We start from the raw sequence: 16,953 nt of genomic DNA, 5'->3' as shown, positions 1-16,953 counted from the left end.
TGCATGTTTACCTTTAGATAATCCTCCCAGATCCCTCTGTACTTTGGCTTTATGAATTTTCCCACCGTTTAGAAAGTAGTCCATGCTTCTATTCTTTTTTCCAAAGTGCAAGACCTCGCATTTGCTCACATTGAATTCCATCAGCCATTTCCTGGACCACTCCTCCAAACTGTCTAGATCCTTCTGCAGCCTCCCCACTTCCTCAGTGCTACCTGCCTGTCCACCTAACTTTGTATCATCGGCAAACTTCGCTAGAATGCCCCCAGTCCCTTCATCCAGATCAATAATATATAATGTGAACAGCTGCGGCTCCAACACTGAACCCTGTGGGACACCGCTTGTCACCAGCTGCCATTCCGAAAAAGAAACTTTTATCCCAACTCTCTGCCTTCTGTCAGACAGCCAATCCTCAATCCATACCAGAATCATACCAGTTGATCTGGCAGAGAGTCTGCACAGATACAATTGGTCTCCTTGCACGTTGCAACCATCCTAAAAGTGCTACCAACTGAGCCACTGCAAAGTTATAGTCCATACAGGAGTTTTGAAAGAGAATGTTAGAGGAGAAGAGAGAGATAAAGAGGCAGAGATGTATAAAAAGGGAATTCCAGATTTTAGGGTTCAGGCAAATGAAAACATGGGTGACAACAGTGAAGTGATAGGGATCAGTGAAGTACAGAATTGGAGGAGTGCAGAATGTCAATGGTTCATAGGGCTGGCAAAGATCACAGGGAGAGGCTAAATGTGGAGGCTAAGGTCATAGAGGGATGTGAATGCAAGGTTAAACAATTTTAAATATGAGTGAGACATTGATTTATCAAGAGTCAATGTGATCAGGGTATGAAGGTGTGATGCATGTACAGGACCTAGTGAGAGTTAAGATAATTTTGTAGATCTACTACTCCCTTCCTGGTAATTGATTACATAAAGACAGACATTGAAGGAGACCTGATACCACATCAGCTTGTCCAGTCAGCTCACAATGCATAGCAAAAGGGAAAACTGAAGGGGAGATAATCAAAATGAAGCACAGCAAAAGAAAATTCAAGGAAATTTACATTGACTAACAGGGTAATGATAGAAATGTTTATTGTGCAGGATGAAAAAAACATTTTCAAGATAACTATATTGATATTGCTGGGCTTTGTTTCAGAATCCAAGCTCTATTCTTGCACTGGTGGGCTTGGGGGTGGGGGGGAGAGAGGGGTAAGAAGTGTCAATAGACTCAGAATGTTTATTCTCAGTATGCAAATCAATGACTATAGTGATAACAAAATCATTATATATTCTGATCACACAAGCTGCTACATCACAAGCAACGTTTGGCTTACAATATTAATAAGACCCAATTGTTTATGCACCTAGAAATTCTCTGCACTATTTGTTTCCAACCTGTTAGCTTTAAAAGGTATAAGGAGCATCATCTTCAGTTAAAAAAATTTATTTCACATTGTTTCTTCATAATCCTGCTCACTGTACAGAGCTATTTTATAGAAATTAAGGTTATCTAGTCTTTGTAGAAATTAACAAACAGCTTTGGAAGTGTAATAGCGATGGGACAATTTATATGATGTAAGAAAGGACATGACAACAAACATTTGAATTATTGGCCTTGGTGCAAATGTTAACTTGCAATTAATTTGCAAAAATTAGGAAAAAACACAAATTTGAAAAATAGTATTCATCACATCATATTAAATAATATTTACAAGCTGTGGATAAATATGGAAATGGACTTCCTTAATTTCTTATTGGGTACTTTCTTAATCCTTTTATCTTCATTTATACATCCAGAGACAAGTATTTACTGAAAATATGAAATACAGTGAGGCTTTATGATCAATCTCTAAAACAGCTAAAAAGATTACCAGAACTGAAATGCATTCAATCAGAGAATGGTGACAGAACATAATTGGGCCATTCTGCCCATGATATCCATATAAGAGTAAGTTCCTTTCCAGTGATATACAGTAATGTATATCTGGCAATCTGTTGGTGGGTATGGGAAAGTGAGGTGGGGTGCAAATGACAATGTGCTCTACACGTGAAAGAGAGTGGAGAGATAAAACAGCAGAGAAAATTTACAAGAGAAATAAAAAGGAGGAAAATATGAGGAAAACCATGACAGAGAAACAGGTATATTCATTTGTGGGGGCAGAGGAACGGAGGACCTGATAAAAGTTTAAAAGGGGTTTCACAAAGAAAAGTGTTTTCCCAAGAGAAAAATCCTCAACTAAAGGCTATAAGTATGGGACAGTCACAAATATATTCAGTAAAGAAGTCAGGAGAAAGTTCTTTAGCTGTAAAGGGATAGCGTTTTAATGACCAAACACACATTGCCTACGCAGGGGGTCCAAGGTCAAAAAACACACTACACCAGGTTACAGACCAATGGTCTTATTTGAAAACACTAGCTTTCAGATTGCGGCTCCGTCATCAGGTGTTAGTAGAGAGGAAGACCTTAGACACAGAATTTACAAGGAAAAGATCAAAGGGTCACACAAATCATGCGAATGAATTGAACACACATTAGATGGCTCTTAAATCTTTAATCAGTTAGAATGGAGATTCAGTTTTGATTGATTAATATGCAAATCCCAGAATTTCTTTCAGGTCTCAGCCCTGAGACAACTTAAGGTGTTATCAATATATAGGAGGTGCTACCTCCCGTCAGACAATGTATTTTAGGCATGAGGTCTTGTTTGGAGTTTGTCTGTGTAGTTTATAAAATGCCACATTGACTGACTGTCTATAAATTGGGCCCTGTTTGAAGATAAATTCTATTTTGTTCAAAAAGCACACAATTTATAAACTCCTACTTTGCAAATAAAAGACACAGAAGACTCCAAATAAAACCTTATGCCTGTGCATCTGAGAGGGTGTGTATGAGAGAGGGTCTGCATGGGTGTGTGAGTGTGATCATGTGTAAGAGTGTGTCTGTACGTGTGCTACCTGATGAAGGAGTGCTCTGAAAGTTTGTACTTCCAAATAAACCTGTTGGACTATAACCTGGTGTTGTGTGATTTTTTTAACTTTGTCCACCCCAGTCCAATGCCGGCACCTCCACATCAGACAAATAGGTTGTAACAAGAAAGATGTTCATGGTGTGAACACGAGTTCCAGAAAATGAGTGGAATAAACATATATCATATGTAGGAATCTCCAACCATCATTACTTTTTACTTTTGTATGAAATAAATACAGGACACTCAGCTGCATGAAAGAAATGGCAAATTCAATATTGGGAGCTTCTTTATGCTAAGTAATCATTCACATGATCACAATAACAAGCATTATATCTGAATAAAGTATTATTGAAAATGAACAACCAGCTTTAATCATGAGTTAGAAAAAATGCCAAGAGTTACGGTGACCAGCGTCACATGTCGCTTTGTGCAAATACTGTTATTTTTGATTACCGGACTATACAGTAAAACAAAGCATGCAATGTTCTGCCAATTTCATACTGCAATAAACGTCATGCACAGCATTTAAAAAGCAAAATCCCTGGCTGGTAAAATAATAGTGTTCTAGCATAGCTTCAAGCATCAACATATTTTTAAACCTTTGTAGGAAGGCTAAGAGAACCATACAGCACAGAGGAAGGCAGTCTTTTGTGCTTGTGCTAAACTTTGTAAAAGTTCTCATTCCCAGCTTGTTCTCCATTTTCCCTTTTCAAGTATTTATCCGATTCCCTTTTGAAAATTAGTATTGAATCTGCTTTCACCACCTTTTAAGGCAGCACATTGCTTGAGGAATGTGGTAGAACCATAGGATGATTACAGTACTAAAGGATGATGTTTTGCCCTTGCCTCTGAGTCAAAAGATTTACAGTCCAAACCTCATTCCAGAGACTTGAGCATAAAAATCTGAGACCATCCATTAATGTCCTTTAGGGGAAGGAAATCTGCCATCCTTATCTGGTCTGGCCTACGTGTGAGTCCAGATCCTCAGCAATGTGGATTATTCTTAATTGCCCTCTGGATGATTAGTGATGGACAACAAATGCTAGTCTAGCCAGCAAAACCCACATTGCATGAATGAGTAAAAAGACCATAAGATACAGGAGCAGAGTTAAGCCATTTGGTCCATCAAATCTACTTCACCAATTGATCACGGCGGATATGTTTCTCAACACCATTTTCCTTCCTTATCCCCACAGCTCTCGATCCCCTTACCAATCAAAAACCTATCTCTGTCTTAAATAAACTCAATGGCTTGGCCTCCACTGCCCTCTGTGGCAATGAGTTCTACAGATTCACCATCCTCCGGCTAAAGAAATTTCTCCTAACCTCCAATCTAAAGGGTCATCCCTTCACTTTAGCGCACTTTCAGGTCCTAGTCTCTCCCACCAGTCCACATCCAGTCTATCCAGGCCTCTCAATATTCTGTGGGTTTCAATCAGATTCCTCTTCATCCTTCTAAAATCCATTGAGTACAGACTCAGACTGCTGAACTGCTCCTCATAGAAAGAAAGTTCTATAAGCACTGTAATGTTTTCTCTGGAATGGTGCAGTGGCTCAGTGGTTAGCTCTGCTGCCTCACAGCACCAAGGACCTGGGTTCAATTCCCACCTCAAGTGACTGTCTGTGTGGAGTGTGCACATTCTCCCTTTGTCTGCATGGGTTTCCTCTGGGTGCTGTGGTTTCCTCCCACAATCCAAGGATGTGCAGATTAGGTGAATTTGCCATGCTAAATTGCCCATCGTGTTAGGTGCATTAGTCAGGGGTAAATGTAGGATAGGGGAACAGGCCTGGGTGGGTTACTCTTCGGAGGGTCGGGGTGGACTTGTTGGGCTGATGGGCCTGTTTCCACACTGTAGGTAATCTAATTTAATCACAACAACTTGCTTCATGAAGAAGTCTCACCAACACTGGTTCTTTACTCAGTCATTTTAAAATTGTGTCCCTCTAGTTACTGACCCTCCTGCTATTGGAAACTGTTTTTCCTTATTTATGCTGTCAAAATCCCTCATAATATTCAAGGATTAATATTGAATGTTTCTTATTTAAAATCCAACCCTCAGAATGACAGCAGTAGAATAGATCAGTCAGCTTAGTCAGATGATTTTGGTGTTTATCCTGCACATGCATTTTTGCCCCCCTTATTCAGCGTCGACCCTGGTTTCATATTCTTGATTTCCTTTCTTCTAAGCATCTTTATGGCCTATTCTTGAAATGTTTACATTGCATCTGCTTTATCAGTGATGAGCAACTGTCTATGGAAACATATTGTTTCCAATCCTAGTTGTGGGTCTCTTGTACTTAATCATCTGTCTGTGTCCCTTTAATCCTGACCCCTCAACTATTTAGAATCAAACTGTTTCTGCCTACACCATCCAAAATGTTTAAAAATTCTCTCAAATCATAGAAGGAGACCATTCAGCCTATCATTCCTGTACCCGTTCTTTGAAAGAACTGTGCAATTAATTTCATTCCCCTGCTTTTCCCCTCACCTCCACATGAATGCATATGTTTGCCTTTAAGCCTTTATCCAATTCCTAATCTGTCTGATTTAATGCAAGCAGACCCAATGTTTAAATATTTGGTACATTTGTATACTCTTTTGCCAGATAACAATGCAGTAAATCTGTGCTGGACTACCTCTGAAGCTTCAATATTTTCACATGTGATAGTGTAGCCTAAATATGCACCCAGTACCACTGCAATTGTCTCGCTCAGATTTTATATCGATTCACCCTTACATCTCAATATTTATCTCCTACACCGCTTGCAATAGCATCTGCAAACGACCTGTAGGGAAATGAATTGATTAGGGATATTTGTTGCTAGTTCAACTTCAGTAACACTTCATTGTCTAATTAATCAGTTGTCAAGTCTGATGGAAAATAATCAGCGTGTATATTGATTCAGCTTTGATTAAACAGACAACCATGCCTTTGTGGTGACATAGAATTGTCCCCGTGTAAAATCTATGCTGCTGCAGAAAGCAACAGAACAGTTATCATACACATCAACCTGTGCAGAAAAAAGGCATTACTCTTATTAAAAATAAAAGGCTTTTTTTATAAAAGGATACTGCTTTAATTTAAAAAAAAATTATGTTTATTATTATACACGCTTCAGTCATCGCAAAGTGCTTTAATGCTTCTGAAGCTCTTTCTGAAGTATAGTCACTCTTGTAATTTGGAAGTGTGGCAACCAACTTATGCACAGCAATATCCCACAAACAGAACAGCATAATAATTGGTGTTGTTGATACCAGTTTAAAATCAATAACGGCCACGACACCAGCGGAATGCACCAAAATATCTTATGGCCACTAGAGAGGGTCCAGGAGGCCACACTACAAGTGCCAGTCTGTTATTTGTACTCAACCTTCTGGAGTTGGCCTTAAACTCAAAACCTTCAGTCTCTTCAGTCCAGAGTGCAACCTACAGAGCTACAACTCATATTTGTTAGTAAGTGCATGGCATTTTGTTTGAAAATCTTGGTTTGCTTTCAATGTACTGAGAAACTAACTGCATTACTTACATAGTTACGCATCACCTGTGGCTCAGTGACTAACGTTCTGGCCTCTGAACAGAAATGTTCGAAATGCTAATCTTCCTCCAAAGCTTAAACACAAAAATCAAGCCAGACAATATAGTGCATTACTGAGGGAGTACTATGTTGTCAGAGGGTACTGTATTTCAGATGAGATGTTATGAGGTCCTTTCTGCCTGCCTGAATGGATATAAAAGATCTCTTGGCACCATGTCAACGAAAAGCAGTGAGTTTAAACCAACATCCTGGCTACATATCACAAGTAATATATACTTGCGCCATTGCCAAGTGCATATTGCCTGTCAAGTTTCCACTGTTGTGACAGTGACCAAGTTGCAAAAGTGCTTCATGGTTGTGACCTAATTTAAAATGTTCAAGCTTGTGAAAGGTGCTATATAAATGCTATTCATTCCTTTCCCTCCCCCATTTGTTTCAGTTAATTTGTACATTATTGTGCCTCAGTTATCAAGTAAACCAATTATTCTGGTGTAACCAAGCTCATTCACATTCACAACATCCAATCTCTCAGCTGCCACCTGTTTTCTCAACCTGAAAGGTCCCTCAACACAAAATGAACACAATTTTATTAATATTACTTTAAGTGTTATTGCCAGTCAAAGTAATAAACCATTTGCCATCTTACTGTTTCTTCTCAAAGGACTAAGGGTATATACTAAATCCTTTTACTGCTTCAACAATCAATTTCATATCGATTAAAGAAAATCACATTTGTCTCGAAGAGGCTATATCATCTCTTTATTCTTTAATAAATATAGAAACTTGCATAATTAAGCTGTTCCAGAGATAATCAAGTTATATATTGGTACAGTACAACATTAGTTTACACTGCATCAGAAGAAAATCTTTATACAACACTTTTCACAACCTCTGTTTTTGGGATTGAAATTGTGAACTGCAGTCACTGTCTTAGTGCAGGAAATTCAGCAACTAAACTGCACACATTAAGATCCCACAAAGAGTTATGTAATAGTGACTTGGACAATCTGTTTTAATGTTGCTGAGGGTTAAGCATAGGCCAAGGACATCAGGAAGAATGCTCGTTCTTCTTCAAAATTGGGACATGGGATCTTTTGTGTCCATCTGAGAGGACAGAAGGGTGTCAAAGAATTTTCGTGAATCACTTCAAAGAGAGAGATACAATGCAAACTGAACCATCTTCTGTGGCTTCCACCCCAAGACTGGAGACATAATGTGTGGGCAGTCTATGTCTATGTTCTCTCCTGTCAGGAACGCATAAGATGAAAGATGGTAATAAAATCAGCTGCACCTCTGACGCTAGATTGTTTTTTTTTTGATACTGGTGTGGCGCTCGAGTGCACTGGGCTAGTGTCTGCTGTGAAGGTTGCAGATGAGAACAACTACTAGACACCTCTGCACTTGGAGATAAACAGGAGAAGAACAGAAGGTCTCTGCGTCTCTCTGATTGCTAGATTAAGCCACCAGTCAAAAGCTACAGTCAAATAGGAAATCATGCAACTCCTTTCAGCTAATTTGTTAAACTCAGAGTCACCCAATCAACTCCTCAGCTGCTGAAGTCTATGTCACCAGGATCACCAAACATAATGGCTGCAATATTTCACCCACCACTTTGTACAGACAAACCAAAAATTGATGTATACATCATTTGTAAATGTCATCCTTTACTCAGCTCAATTCTGTATATTTCCATGTTACAGTCAGTTTTTCGATGATGGAAATGTGTTGCTGGAAAAGCGCAGCAGGTCAGGCAGCATCTAGGGAACAGGAGAATCGACGTTTCGGGCATTAGCCCTTCTTCAGGAATGAGGAAAGTTGGTCCAGCAGGCTAAGATAAAAGATAGGGAGGAGGGACTTGGGGGAGGGGCGTCGGAAATGTGATAGGTGGAAAGAGGTCAAGGTGAGGGTGATAGGTCAGACTGGGGTGGGGGCGGAGAGGTCGGGAAGAAGGTTGCAGGTTAGGAAGGCAGTGCTGAATTTGATGGATTTGACTGAGACAGGCTGGGGGGAGGGGAAATGAGGAAACTGGTGAAATCCGAGTTCATCCCTTGTGGTTGGAGGGTTCCTAGCCGGAAGATGAGGCGTTCTTCCTCCAACCGTCGTTTCGCTGTGGTCTGACGATGGAGGAGTCCAAAGACCTGCATATCCTTGGTGGAGTGGGAGGGGGAATTGAAATGTTGAGCTACAGGGTGGTTGGGTTGGTTGGTCTGGGTGTCCCAGAGGTGTTCCCTGAAACGCTCCGCAAGTAGGCGGCCCGTCTCCCCAATATAGAGGAGGCCACATCGGGTGCAAAGGATGCAATAGATGATATGTGTGGAGGTACAGGTGAATCTGTGGCGGATATGGAAGTTTCCTTTGGGACCTTGGAGGGAGGTGAGGGGGGAGGTGTGGGCGCAAGTCTTGCACCTCCTGCGGTTGCAGGGGAAGGTGCCGGGAGTGGAGGTTGGGTTGGTGGGGGGTGTGGATCTGACGAGGGAGTCACGGAGGGAGTGGTCTTTACGGAATGCTGATAGGGGAGGGGAGGGAAATATATCCTTGGTGGTGGGGTCCGTTTGGAGGTGGCGGAAATGGCGGCGGATGATGCGCTGTACATGGAGGTTAGTGGGGTGGTAGGTGAGGACCAGTGGGGTTCTGTCCTGGTGGCGGTTGGAGGGGCGGGGTTCAAGGGCGGAGGATCGGGAAGTGGAAGAGATGCAGTGGAGGGCATCGTCGACCACGTCGGGGGGGAAATTGCGGTCCTTGAAGAAGGAGGCCATCTGGGATGTGCGTTTTTGGAACTGGTCCTCCTGGGAGCAGATGCGGCGGAGTCGAAGGAATTAGGAGAATGGGATGGCGTTTTTACAGGGGGCAGAATGGGAGGAGGTGTAGTCCAGGTAGCTGTGGGAGTCGGTTGGTTTGTAGTAGATGTCCGTGTTGATTCGGTCGCCTGAGATAGAAATAGAAAGGTCGAGGAAGGGGAGGGAGGAATCTGAGACTGTCCAGGTGAATTTGAGGTCGGGGTGGAAGGTGTTGGTGAAGTGGATGAACTGTTCAACCTCCTCGTGGGAGCACGAGGCGGCGCCGATACAGTCATCGATGTAGCGGAGGAAAAGGTGGGGGGTGGGGCCAGTGTAGTTGCGGAAGATGGATTGTTCCACATATCCTACGAAGAGGCAGGCATAGCTGGGGCCCATGCGGGTCCTCAACTTTTAGTAACCAGTGAATGCATTCCTTCTTCAAACCAAGAAAACCTGGTTAAATTGGCTCACTAAAAACATAAATTCAAAGGAACTAGGAAGGTATCCACAAAGGAAGTTAACTTTGTTGCAAACCAACAAAGGAGTTGATTAATGAAGGGGAACCAGGATCGTAATCGATTTAGGACTCACACTCAAGGACCAGTTGTAACAAATTAGACCTCAACTTCCACAGGGCAGCACTCCCTTAGCACTACAATGTGAGGTCAGCATAGAGTATGTTCTCAAGTCTTTGTAATAGGATTGAACTGAAGAAACTACTGAATCAGAGGGGAGGGTACTACTCCTTCAACTGTACTGTTCAAATAAAATATCGAGTAGATACCTCACGCTCTGTTGTTAAATGGTAAAATATTTTGCCACAGGTAATGTTCATATTAGTAGGGGTGAAATAAAATTATAAATGAATTTAGACCAATTGTTTCCATAACTGCTCCGACCATTAAAGGAGAGCATACCAAATGCGTTCTTCACTATCCTATCTACCTGCAACTCTACTTTCAAGGAGCTATGAACCTGCACTCTAAGGTCTCTTTGTTCAGCAAAACTCCTCAGGACCTTACCATTAAGTGTTTAAGTCCCGCTGAGATTTGCTTTTCCAAAATGCAGCACCTCACATTTATCTAAATTAAACTCCATCTACCACTCCTCAGTCCATTGGCCCATCTGGTCAAGATCCTGTTGTAATCTGAGGCAACCTTCTTCGCTGTCCACCACACCTCCAATTTTGTTGTCATCTGAAAACTTACTAACTATACCTATGTTCACATTCAAATCATTAATATAAATGACGAAAAGCAGTGGACCCAGCACCAATCCTTGTGGCACTCCACTGGCCACAACCCCCTAGACTGATAAGCAACCTTCCACCCCCCACCCTCTGTGTTCTGTATCCAGATGGCTAGTTCCCCCTGTATTCCCTGAGATCTAACCTTGTTAACCAGTCCCCCATGGGGAACCTTGTTGAATGCCTTACTGAGGTCCATGTAGATCACGTCTACTGCATTGTCCTCATCAATTCTCTTTGTTGCTTCTTCAAAAAACTCAAGCAAGTTCGTGAGACATGGTTGCCCATGCACAAAGCCATGCTGACTATCCCTAATCAGTCCTTGCTTTTAGAAATATAGAGGAACCTCGGTTATCCAAATGAGATGGGCGGGCACTATTTCGTTCCGATAATTGATTAATCCATTTAATACCTCTCCTCTGGGGCTTGGAGTTTTCTGGTTTCCTTTTTCCTCGCTCTGCCTGCCTTGGTCCCTCTCTCTGTCTCAGGGTTTGTTTCTGAGCAGACACATGCTTGTGTGTAAGGGACCTGCAGCATTGCTCACGTCTAGCACAACCCCCCCCCCCCCCCCCACCGAACCCGCCCACCACCCCATCAGTTCAATGGGATTGACGCAGCCAGCACTTGCTAAGTTCCCTCCCTGTTCAGGAGACTAGGCAGCAGCACACTGCATGCGGGTCCCTGCCCCCCTGTCCTCCCCTCAACCCCATCCAACACCCCCTATCTGCCGCCACTCCCACCTCACATGCACCCCCAGCCTCCATGCGACCCCCAACCCTGTCCACCCTGCCCCTTGTCCAATCTTACCCCGCCCCACCCCCAGTCCACCCCACACCCACCTCATCCACCCCACACTTGTCAGCCCCCAACCCTGTCCACACCCGCACGTCCGTCTGCCCCCACCACCATCTATGCTCCCGTCTGCACCGCCTCCCCCATCCGCGCCCCCGTCTGCCCCATCCTGCCCCGTCTGTCCCACCGTCCCCCCATCTCCCCCCTCCCCTGGGGCAGCCACACTAGGCACCAACAGTAAGACTGCTGCTACCTTTGGGGGGTGAAAAACAAACACACACACACAATGTTTTACTGCACGTCCCACCTTTGCCCTGTACAGGACAATGTTAGAGAGATTTTCTAAGGAAAGGGGGTTCAGGGCACACGCCTGTGTAGAACTCCAGGGAAAGTGTTGGGGGGGGGGGAGGGGGGGAGAGAGAGAGAGAGAGAGAGAGAGAGAGAGAGAGAGAGAAGAGAGAGAGAGAGAGAGAGAGAGAGAGAGAGAGAGAGAGAGAGAGAGAGAGAGAGAGAGCAGGTGGTCAGTCATTTGGAGATGGTGCCTGGGCTCCCATCGATGTCCAGGACTGTTCTCGGCAGCACAGCAGAAGGCCGAGTTCATTTTTAATCATTGTAAACAAAAGGCACGATCACTGTTGGAAACACCGCTTTGATGTAATGTTTCTATCGGGACCTCGAGATCTCCTTCGGATAATTGATATTTGGATAATCGAGGTTCCTCTGTACATGCAAATCCTGTCCCTCAGGAGTCACTCCAATAACTTGCCAACCACTGATATCAAGCTCACTAGTCTATAGGTCCCTGGCTTTTTCTTACCACCTTTCTTAAATAGTGGCACCACGTTAGCCAACCTCCAGTCCTCTGGCACCTCACCTGTGACTATCAATGATACAAATATCTCAGCAAGGGATCCAGCAATTACTTCCCCAGCTTCCCACAGAATTCTAGGGTGCACCTAAAGGCATAGAAATGTACAGCATAGAAACAGACCCTTTGGTCCAACTTGTCCACGCTGCCCCGATATCCTAACCCAGTCTAGTCCCACCTGCCAGCACCCAGCCCATATCCCTCCAAACCCTTCCTATGCATATACCCATCCAGATGCCTTTTAAATGTTGCAATCATATGAGCCTCCACCACTTCCTCTGGCAGATCATTTCATACACATACCACCCTCTGTGTGAACAAGTTGCCCCTTAGATCTATTTTATTTCTTTCCCCTTTCACCCTAAACCTATGCCCTCTAGTTCTGGACGCCCCCACCCCAGGAAAAAGACCTTGCCTATTTATCCTGTCCCAGAATTGCACGCAATATTCCAAAAGTGGCTTAACCAATGTCCTGTACAGTTCAGATTTTATAAATACATGAAGGAGAAAAAGAGGGAAGAGGGGCCCTCAAAGACTAGCAAGATAGCCTATGTGTGGAGCCGCAGGATTTGGTGGCGATACTAAATGAGTATTTTGCATCAGTGTTTACTGTGGAGAAGGACATAGAAGATATACAGTATGGAGAAATAGGTGGTGACACCTTGAAAAATGTCCATATTATAGAGGAGGAGGTGCTGGATGTCTTGAAACGCATAAAAGTAGATAAATCACCAGGACCTGATCATTTATATAAATGATTTGGATGTGAGCATAAGAGGTACAGTTAGTAAGTTTGCAGATGACACCAAAATTGGAGGTGTAGTGGACAGCGAAGAAGGTTACCTCAGATTACAACAGGATCTTGATCAGATGGGCCATGGGCTGAGAAGTGGCAGATGGAGTTTAATTTAGATAAACGCGAGGTGCTGCATTCTGATAAAGCAAATCTCAGCAGGATGTTTACACTTAATGGTCAGGTCCTAAGGAGTGTTGCTGAACAAAGAAACCTTGGAGCGCAGGTTCATAGCACCTTGAAAGTAGTGTTGCAGATAGATAGGATAGTGAAGAAGGTGTTTGGTATGCTTTCCTTTATTGGTCAGAGAATTGAGTACAGGAGTTGGGAGGTCATGTTGCGGCTGTTGAAGACCTTGGTTAGGCCACTTTTGGAATATTGCATGCAATTCTGGTCTCCTTCCTATTGAAAGGATGTTGTGAAACGTGAAAGGGTTCAGAAATGATTTACAAGGATGTTGCCAGGGTTGGAGGATCTGAGTTATAGGGAGAGGTTGAACAGGCTGGGGCTGTTTTCCCTGGAGCATTGGAGGCTGAGGGGGTGACCTTATAAAGGGTGGTGCGTGTATGGAATGTGCTGCCATAGAAAGTGGTGGAGACTGGTACAATTACGGCATTTAAAAGACATCTGGATGGTTTTATGAATAGGAAGGGTAAGAGGGATATGGGCCAAGTGCTGGCAAATGGGACTAGATTAGTTTAGGATATCTGGTCGGCATGGACAAGTTGGACTGAAGGGTCTGGTTCCGTGCTGTACATCTCTGTGAGTCTATGACACTATGACTAAATAATTATTAATGTCACAGTAAGATCAAATGTAGATACATGTTTTGCAGTACCGAGTAATCTGCAAGCATGCACATAGTTTGGCTGTAGTGAAAGAAGTATTTATAGATTTGCTGGCGGCTTGCATGTGAATATGAAGCCATCATAATAAATCCACAGTAGATTGCATGGTATTGTGTTGGCTTCCTATGGAGTTTCAAATAAAAAAGGTAGCGCATAAACGATAAGGTGCAGGAAATGATATTTTCGTGCTTCTACGACACCCACTGCCTTGCCAACTGAAGCCTCAAAAATACGCCCCAAGTTGTTTCCAGATAAAAGCTGTACTTACGAACACAGATCTCTAAGCTTTCGTAAAATCCTGGACAACACTGAGAACGACGGCGATACATTGTTTTCTCACCACGCCGATAGGCTGCACGATAACTTACTCTGGAAGACAAATCCCAGAACATCGGTTTATATTATAATAGACCACGAGCTGCTAAAACAATCAAATGAGCTTTAACTGACATGAAAGTATGTTCAGTTAGCCTTTGGAGTTTTGGATTCCCAGTACCCTTTGTGCCAAGACAATGTTTTGATCACATTTAAGTCGCCATCCAGCTTAGAGAGCCCACCCACTGAAGAATACAGCTGCTACTAAATAATTGCATTTCTTTCAGAAATTGGGCCATGCATGTCCCACCCATGTTGGGATGCAAATGTTTTCAGAGACCAGACCCACTACGAAAAGCTCAATCCAATATCTAAATTGATCTTTACTTTCTTTTACTTTAGTAATGAATCAAATGTGAGAATATCAAGACAGGGTACTTAATTTAATTTCCACAAAGAGATTACCTTGAGGTTCTGAGAACATCTTACCTGTGCCTTGTGCATTTGAACCAGTTCAGGATATCAGCACAGCTGGTATAGTATATCTGATCATATGGATGAGCGTAAGATTCCTGTACAGTTACTGAATAGCTTGGAAGGAAAACAGTGAGATACTTGTCATATAATAGTGAATTTGAATTTATTGACACAATTTTTTGAAGTCCAAAGTCTCCAAAAGTGCTTGTTAAACTTTAAAATATCTTTTCCAATAAATACTTTAACACAAACCTAAAACAAGGGGAGGTGATGGTGTAGTGGTAATATTGCTGAACTAGCAATCCAGAGGTCCTGGTTAACATTCGAGGAACTTGGGCTCAAATCCTACCATAGTGGAATTTGAATTTAAATCTTTAAAATATGGAACTTTAAAAAAAAACTAGCCTAAAGGTTGCTTTCAATTGCTGGCAATTAAGGATTGGCAATAAATGCTGGCCTCGCCACTGGTGCCCATACCCCATGAATGATAGAGAAAACAATATTGTTGAGGAATAAATGCTACCATCTGGGATTTCCTCCTTTCTATAGATTAGATTACTTACAGTGTGGAAACAGGCCCTTCGGCCCAACAAGTCCACACCGCCCCGCCGAAGCGCAACCCACCCATACCCCTACATTTAACCCTTACCTAACACTACGGGCAATTTAGCATGGCCAATTCACCTGACCTGCACATCTTTGGACTGTGGGAGGAAACCGGAGCATCCGGAGGAAACCCACGCAGACACAGGGAGAACGTGCAAACTCCACACAGTCAGTCGCCTGAGTCGGGAATTGAACCCGGGTCTCTGGCGCTGTGAGGCAGCAGTGCTAACCACTGTGCCACCGTGCCACCGTTTCTGTTTACTGTTCAGAACAATGGTATTCAATTTCACTCTTGATAAATTGACGACCGAGCAGGTAGATACACTTTCATCCCTAGAAGAACATGGGCAGCAGATACATGGGAACAACCACATGTTCCCCTTCAATTCACACTGAATCCTGACTTGGAAATATATTGCCATTCCTTCATTAAAAACTTGGAACACTCTTCATACCAGTACTGAGCATAGCTACTCAGGCAAATTATAGTGAGCTAAAAAATACAGCTCACCATAAAATTATCTCAAGACAATTAGTGATGGCTTTGTCAGTAATACACTCATCCTTAGCAATGCTTTTTGGATTGAGAGGGGTGCAGGGTTATGCCTAAGGGGTTCAGCTAGCTGGACAGCTGGTTTGTGATATGGAGGGATGCCAACAGCATGACTTCAGTTTATGTCCATGATTAACTTTTATAAAAATATCATGAATAGAATGTAAGTTTCACTGGCAAGACCAAACCAGAGAGTTTCGGCAACATGCCTCATGTAGGGGAGTTCAGAACAATAGACTGCCATAGAAAGAAATAGATCCACACTTTATATCAATCTTATTTACATAATTTCATATTTTGATACTGTTAGCGCCAGGTAAATTAATCTTCCTATTACACTGTGATAAACTCAGAACATTAAACGCAATTGACAGCTCATTTTGCTAATGTTATGTGACAGCATGTATCCATTGACAGGTGTACTTGGTACTACATTCAATAGCTTCTGCCACAGAGGGAGCTTGAAGCATGAGTTTCCAATGCATTTTAAAATAGGATGTTAAAACCCACTTAACGTTTTAAACATGCATAGAAATCTAAGTTCCCATTCATGCAGAAAACAACGATATATAAACTGACACATTTCTTGAGCTTCTAAATGAAATAAACATGATCAGAAAATCAAAGACTTGGTCAATTGTAACCAGTTCAGGCAGATGTGATGTTGCCTTACCTCTCCCAGTGACTGCATACATTAGGGTCCTCGAGGTTTAGTGATTCCACGTTGTACCAGAAACCATACAAAAGGGTGATCATGAAGAACAAATGGAAACGGGAACAAGAAATCATCCTCTCAGAAGTCAGGACCTGTTTATGAAGAAAATGTTTCATTTACTTATTGCATAACACAAGCATCTCAAGAAGCTAAACAATTTAAACAGCTGAAGCTACAAGACAGTACATACAGAATAGCCAGTGTTAAATATCACCTAGCCATCTAAGATACATTGATGCTATAACTGACAGCAGTGTACAATAGGTCACAACTTAGATGAGGAGCTGGATAGATTGGCTCCCATCTTCCTGGAATTGGGCCTCCCGCTGAAGGTACCGTTCAGCTTGAGTTAATCTTACACTGTAACTCGTTGGTTCAGTACATCGATAAAAACAGGGCAAAGGCAAAAGGAATCAGGAACCATGGTGAATTTTCGAGAGAGAGTTTCTCTCTTTAATCA

The 16,953-nt window shown here is 42.7% G+C and overlaps 1 protein-coding gene across 1 annotated transcript in view; it reads right to left on the bottom strand.

Annotated features, from left to right (window-relative positions):
• The window catches only part of megf10 (multiple EGF-like-domains 10), a 190,112-nt gene that overhangs the window by 136,435 nt on the left and 36,724 nt on the right, over positions 1-16,953 (bottom strand). Inside the window, exons 2-4 of the mRNA XM_087995653.1 lie at positions 16,452-16,585; positions 14,632-14,733; positions 14,096-14,196 (exon numbers count right to left, since the gene is read on the bottom strand). Coding sequence (XP_087851779.1) covers positions 14,096-14,196; positions 14,632-14,733; positions 16,452-16,567 — 319 coding nt within the window. The 5' untranslated portion in view covers positions 16,568-16,585. The remainder of the gene's footprint in view (positions 1-14,095; positions 14,197-14,631; positions 14,734-16,451; positions 16,586-16,953) is intronic.

Source organism: Chiloscyllium plagiosum, unplaced genomic scaffold (assembly GCF_037043375.1).
Source record: "Chiloscyllium plagiosum isolate Xiang-an unplaced genomic scaffold, Cpla_swu_hap1 HiC_scaffold_2, whole genome shotgun sequence".
NCBI lineage: Eukaryota > Metazoa > Chordata > Chondrichthyes > Orectolobiformes > Hemiscylliidae > Chiloscyllium > Chiloscyllium plagiosum.
This window is presented reverse-complemented; position numbering and strand designations above follow the sequence as displayed.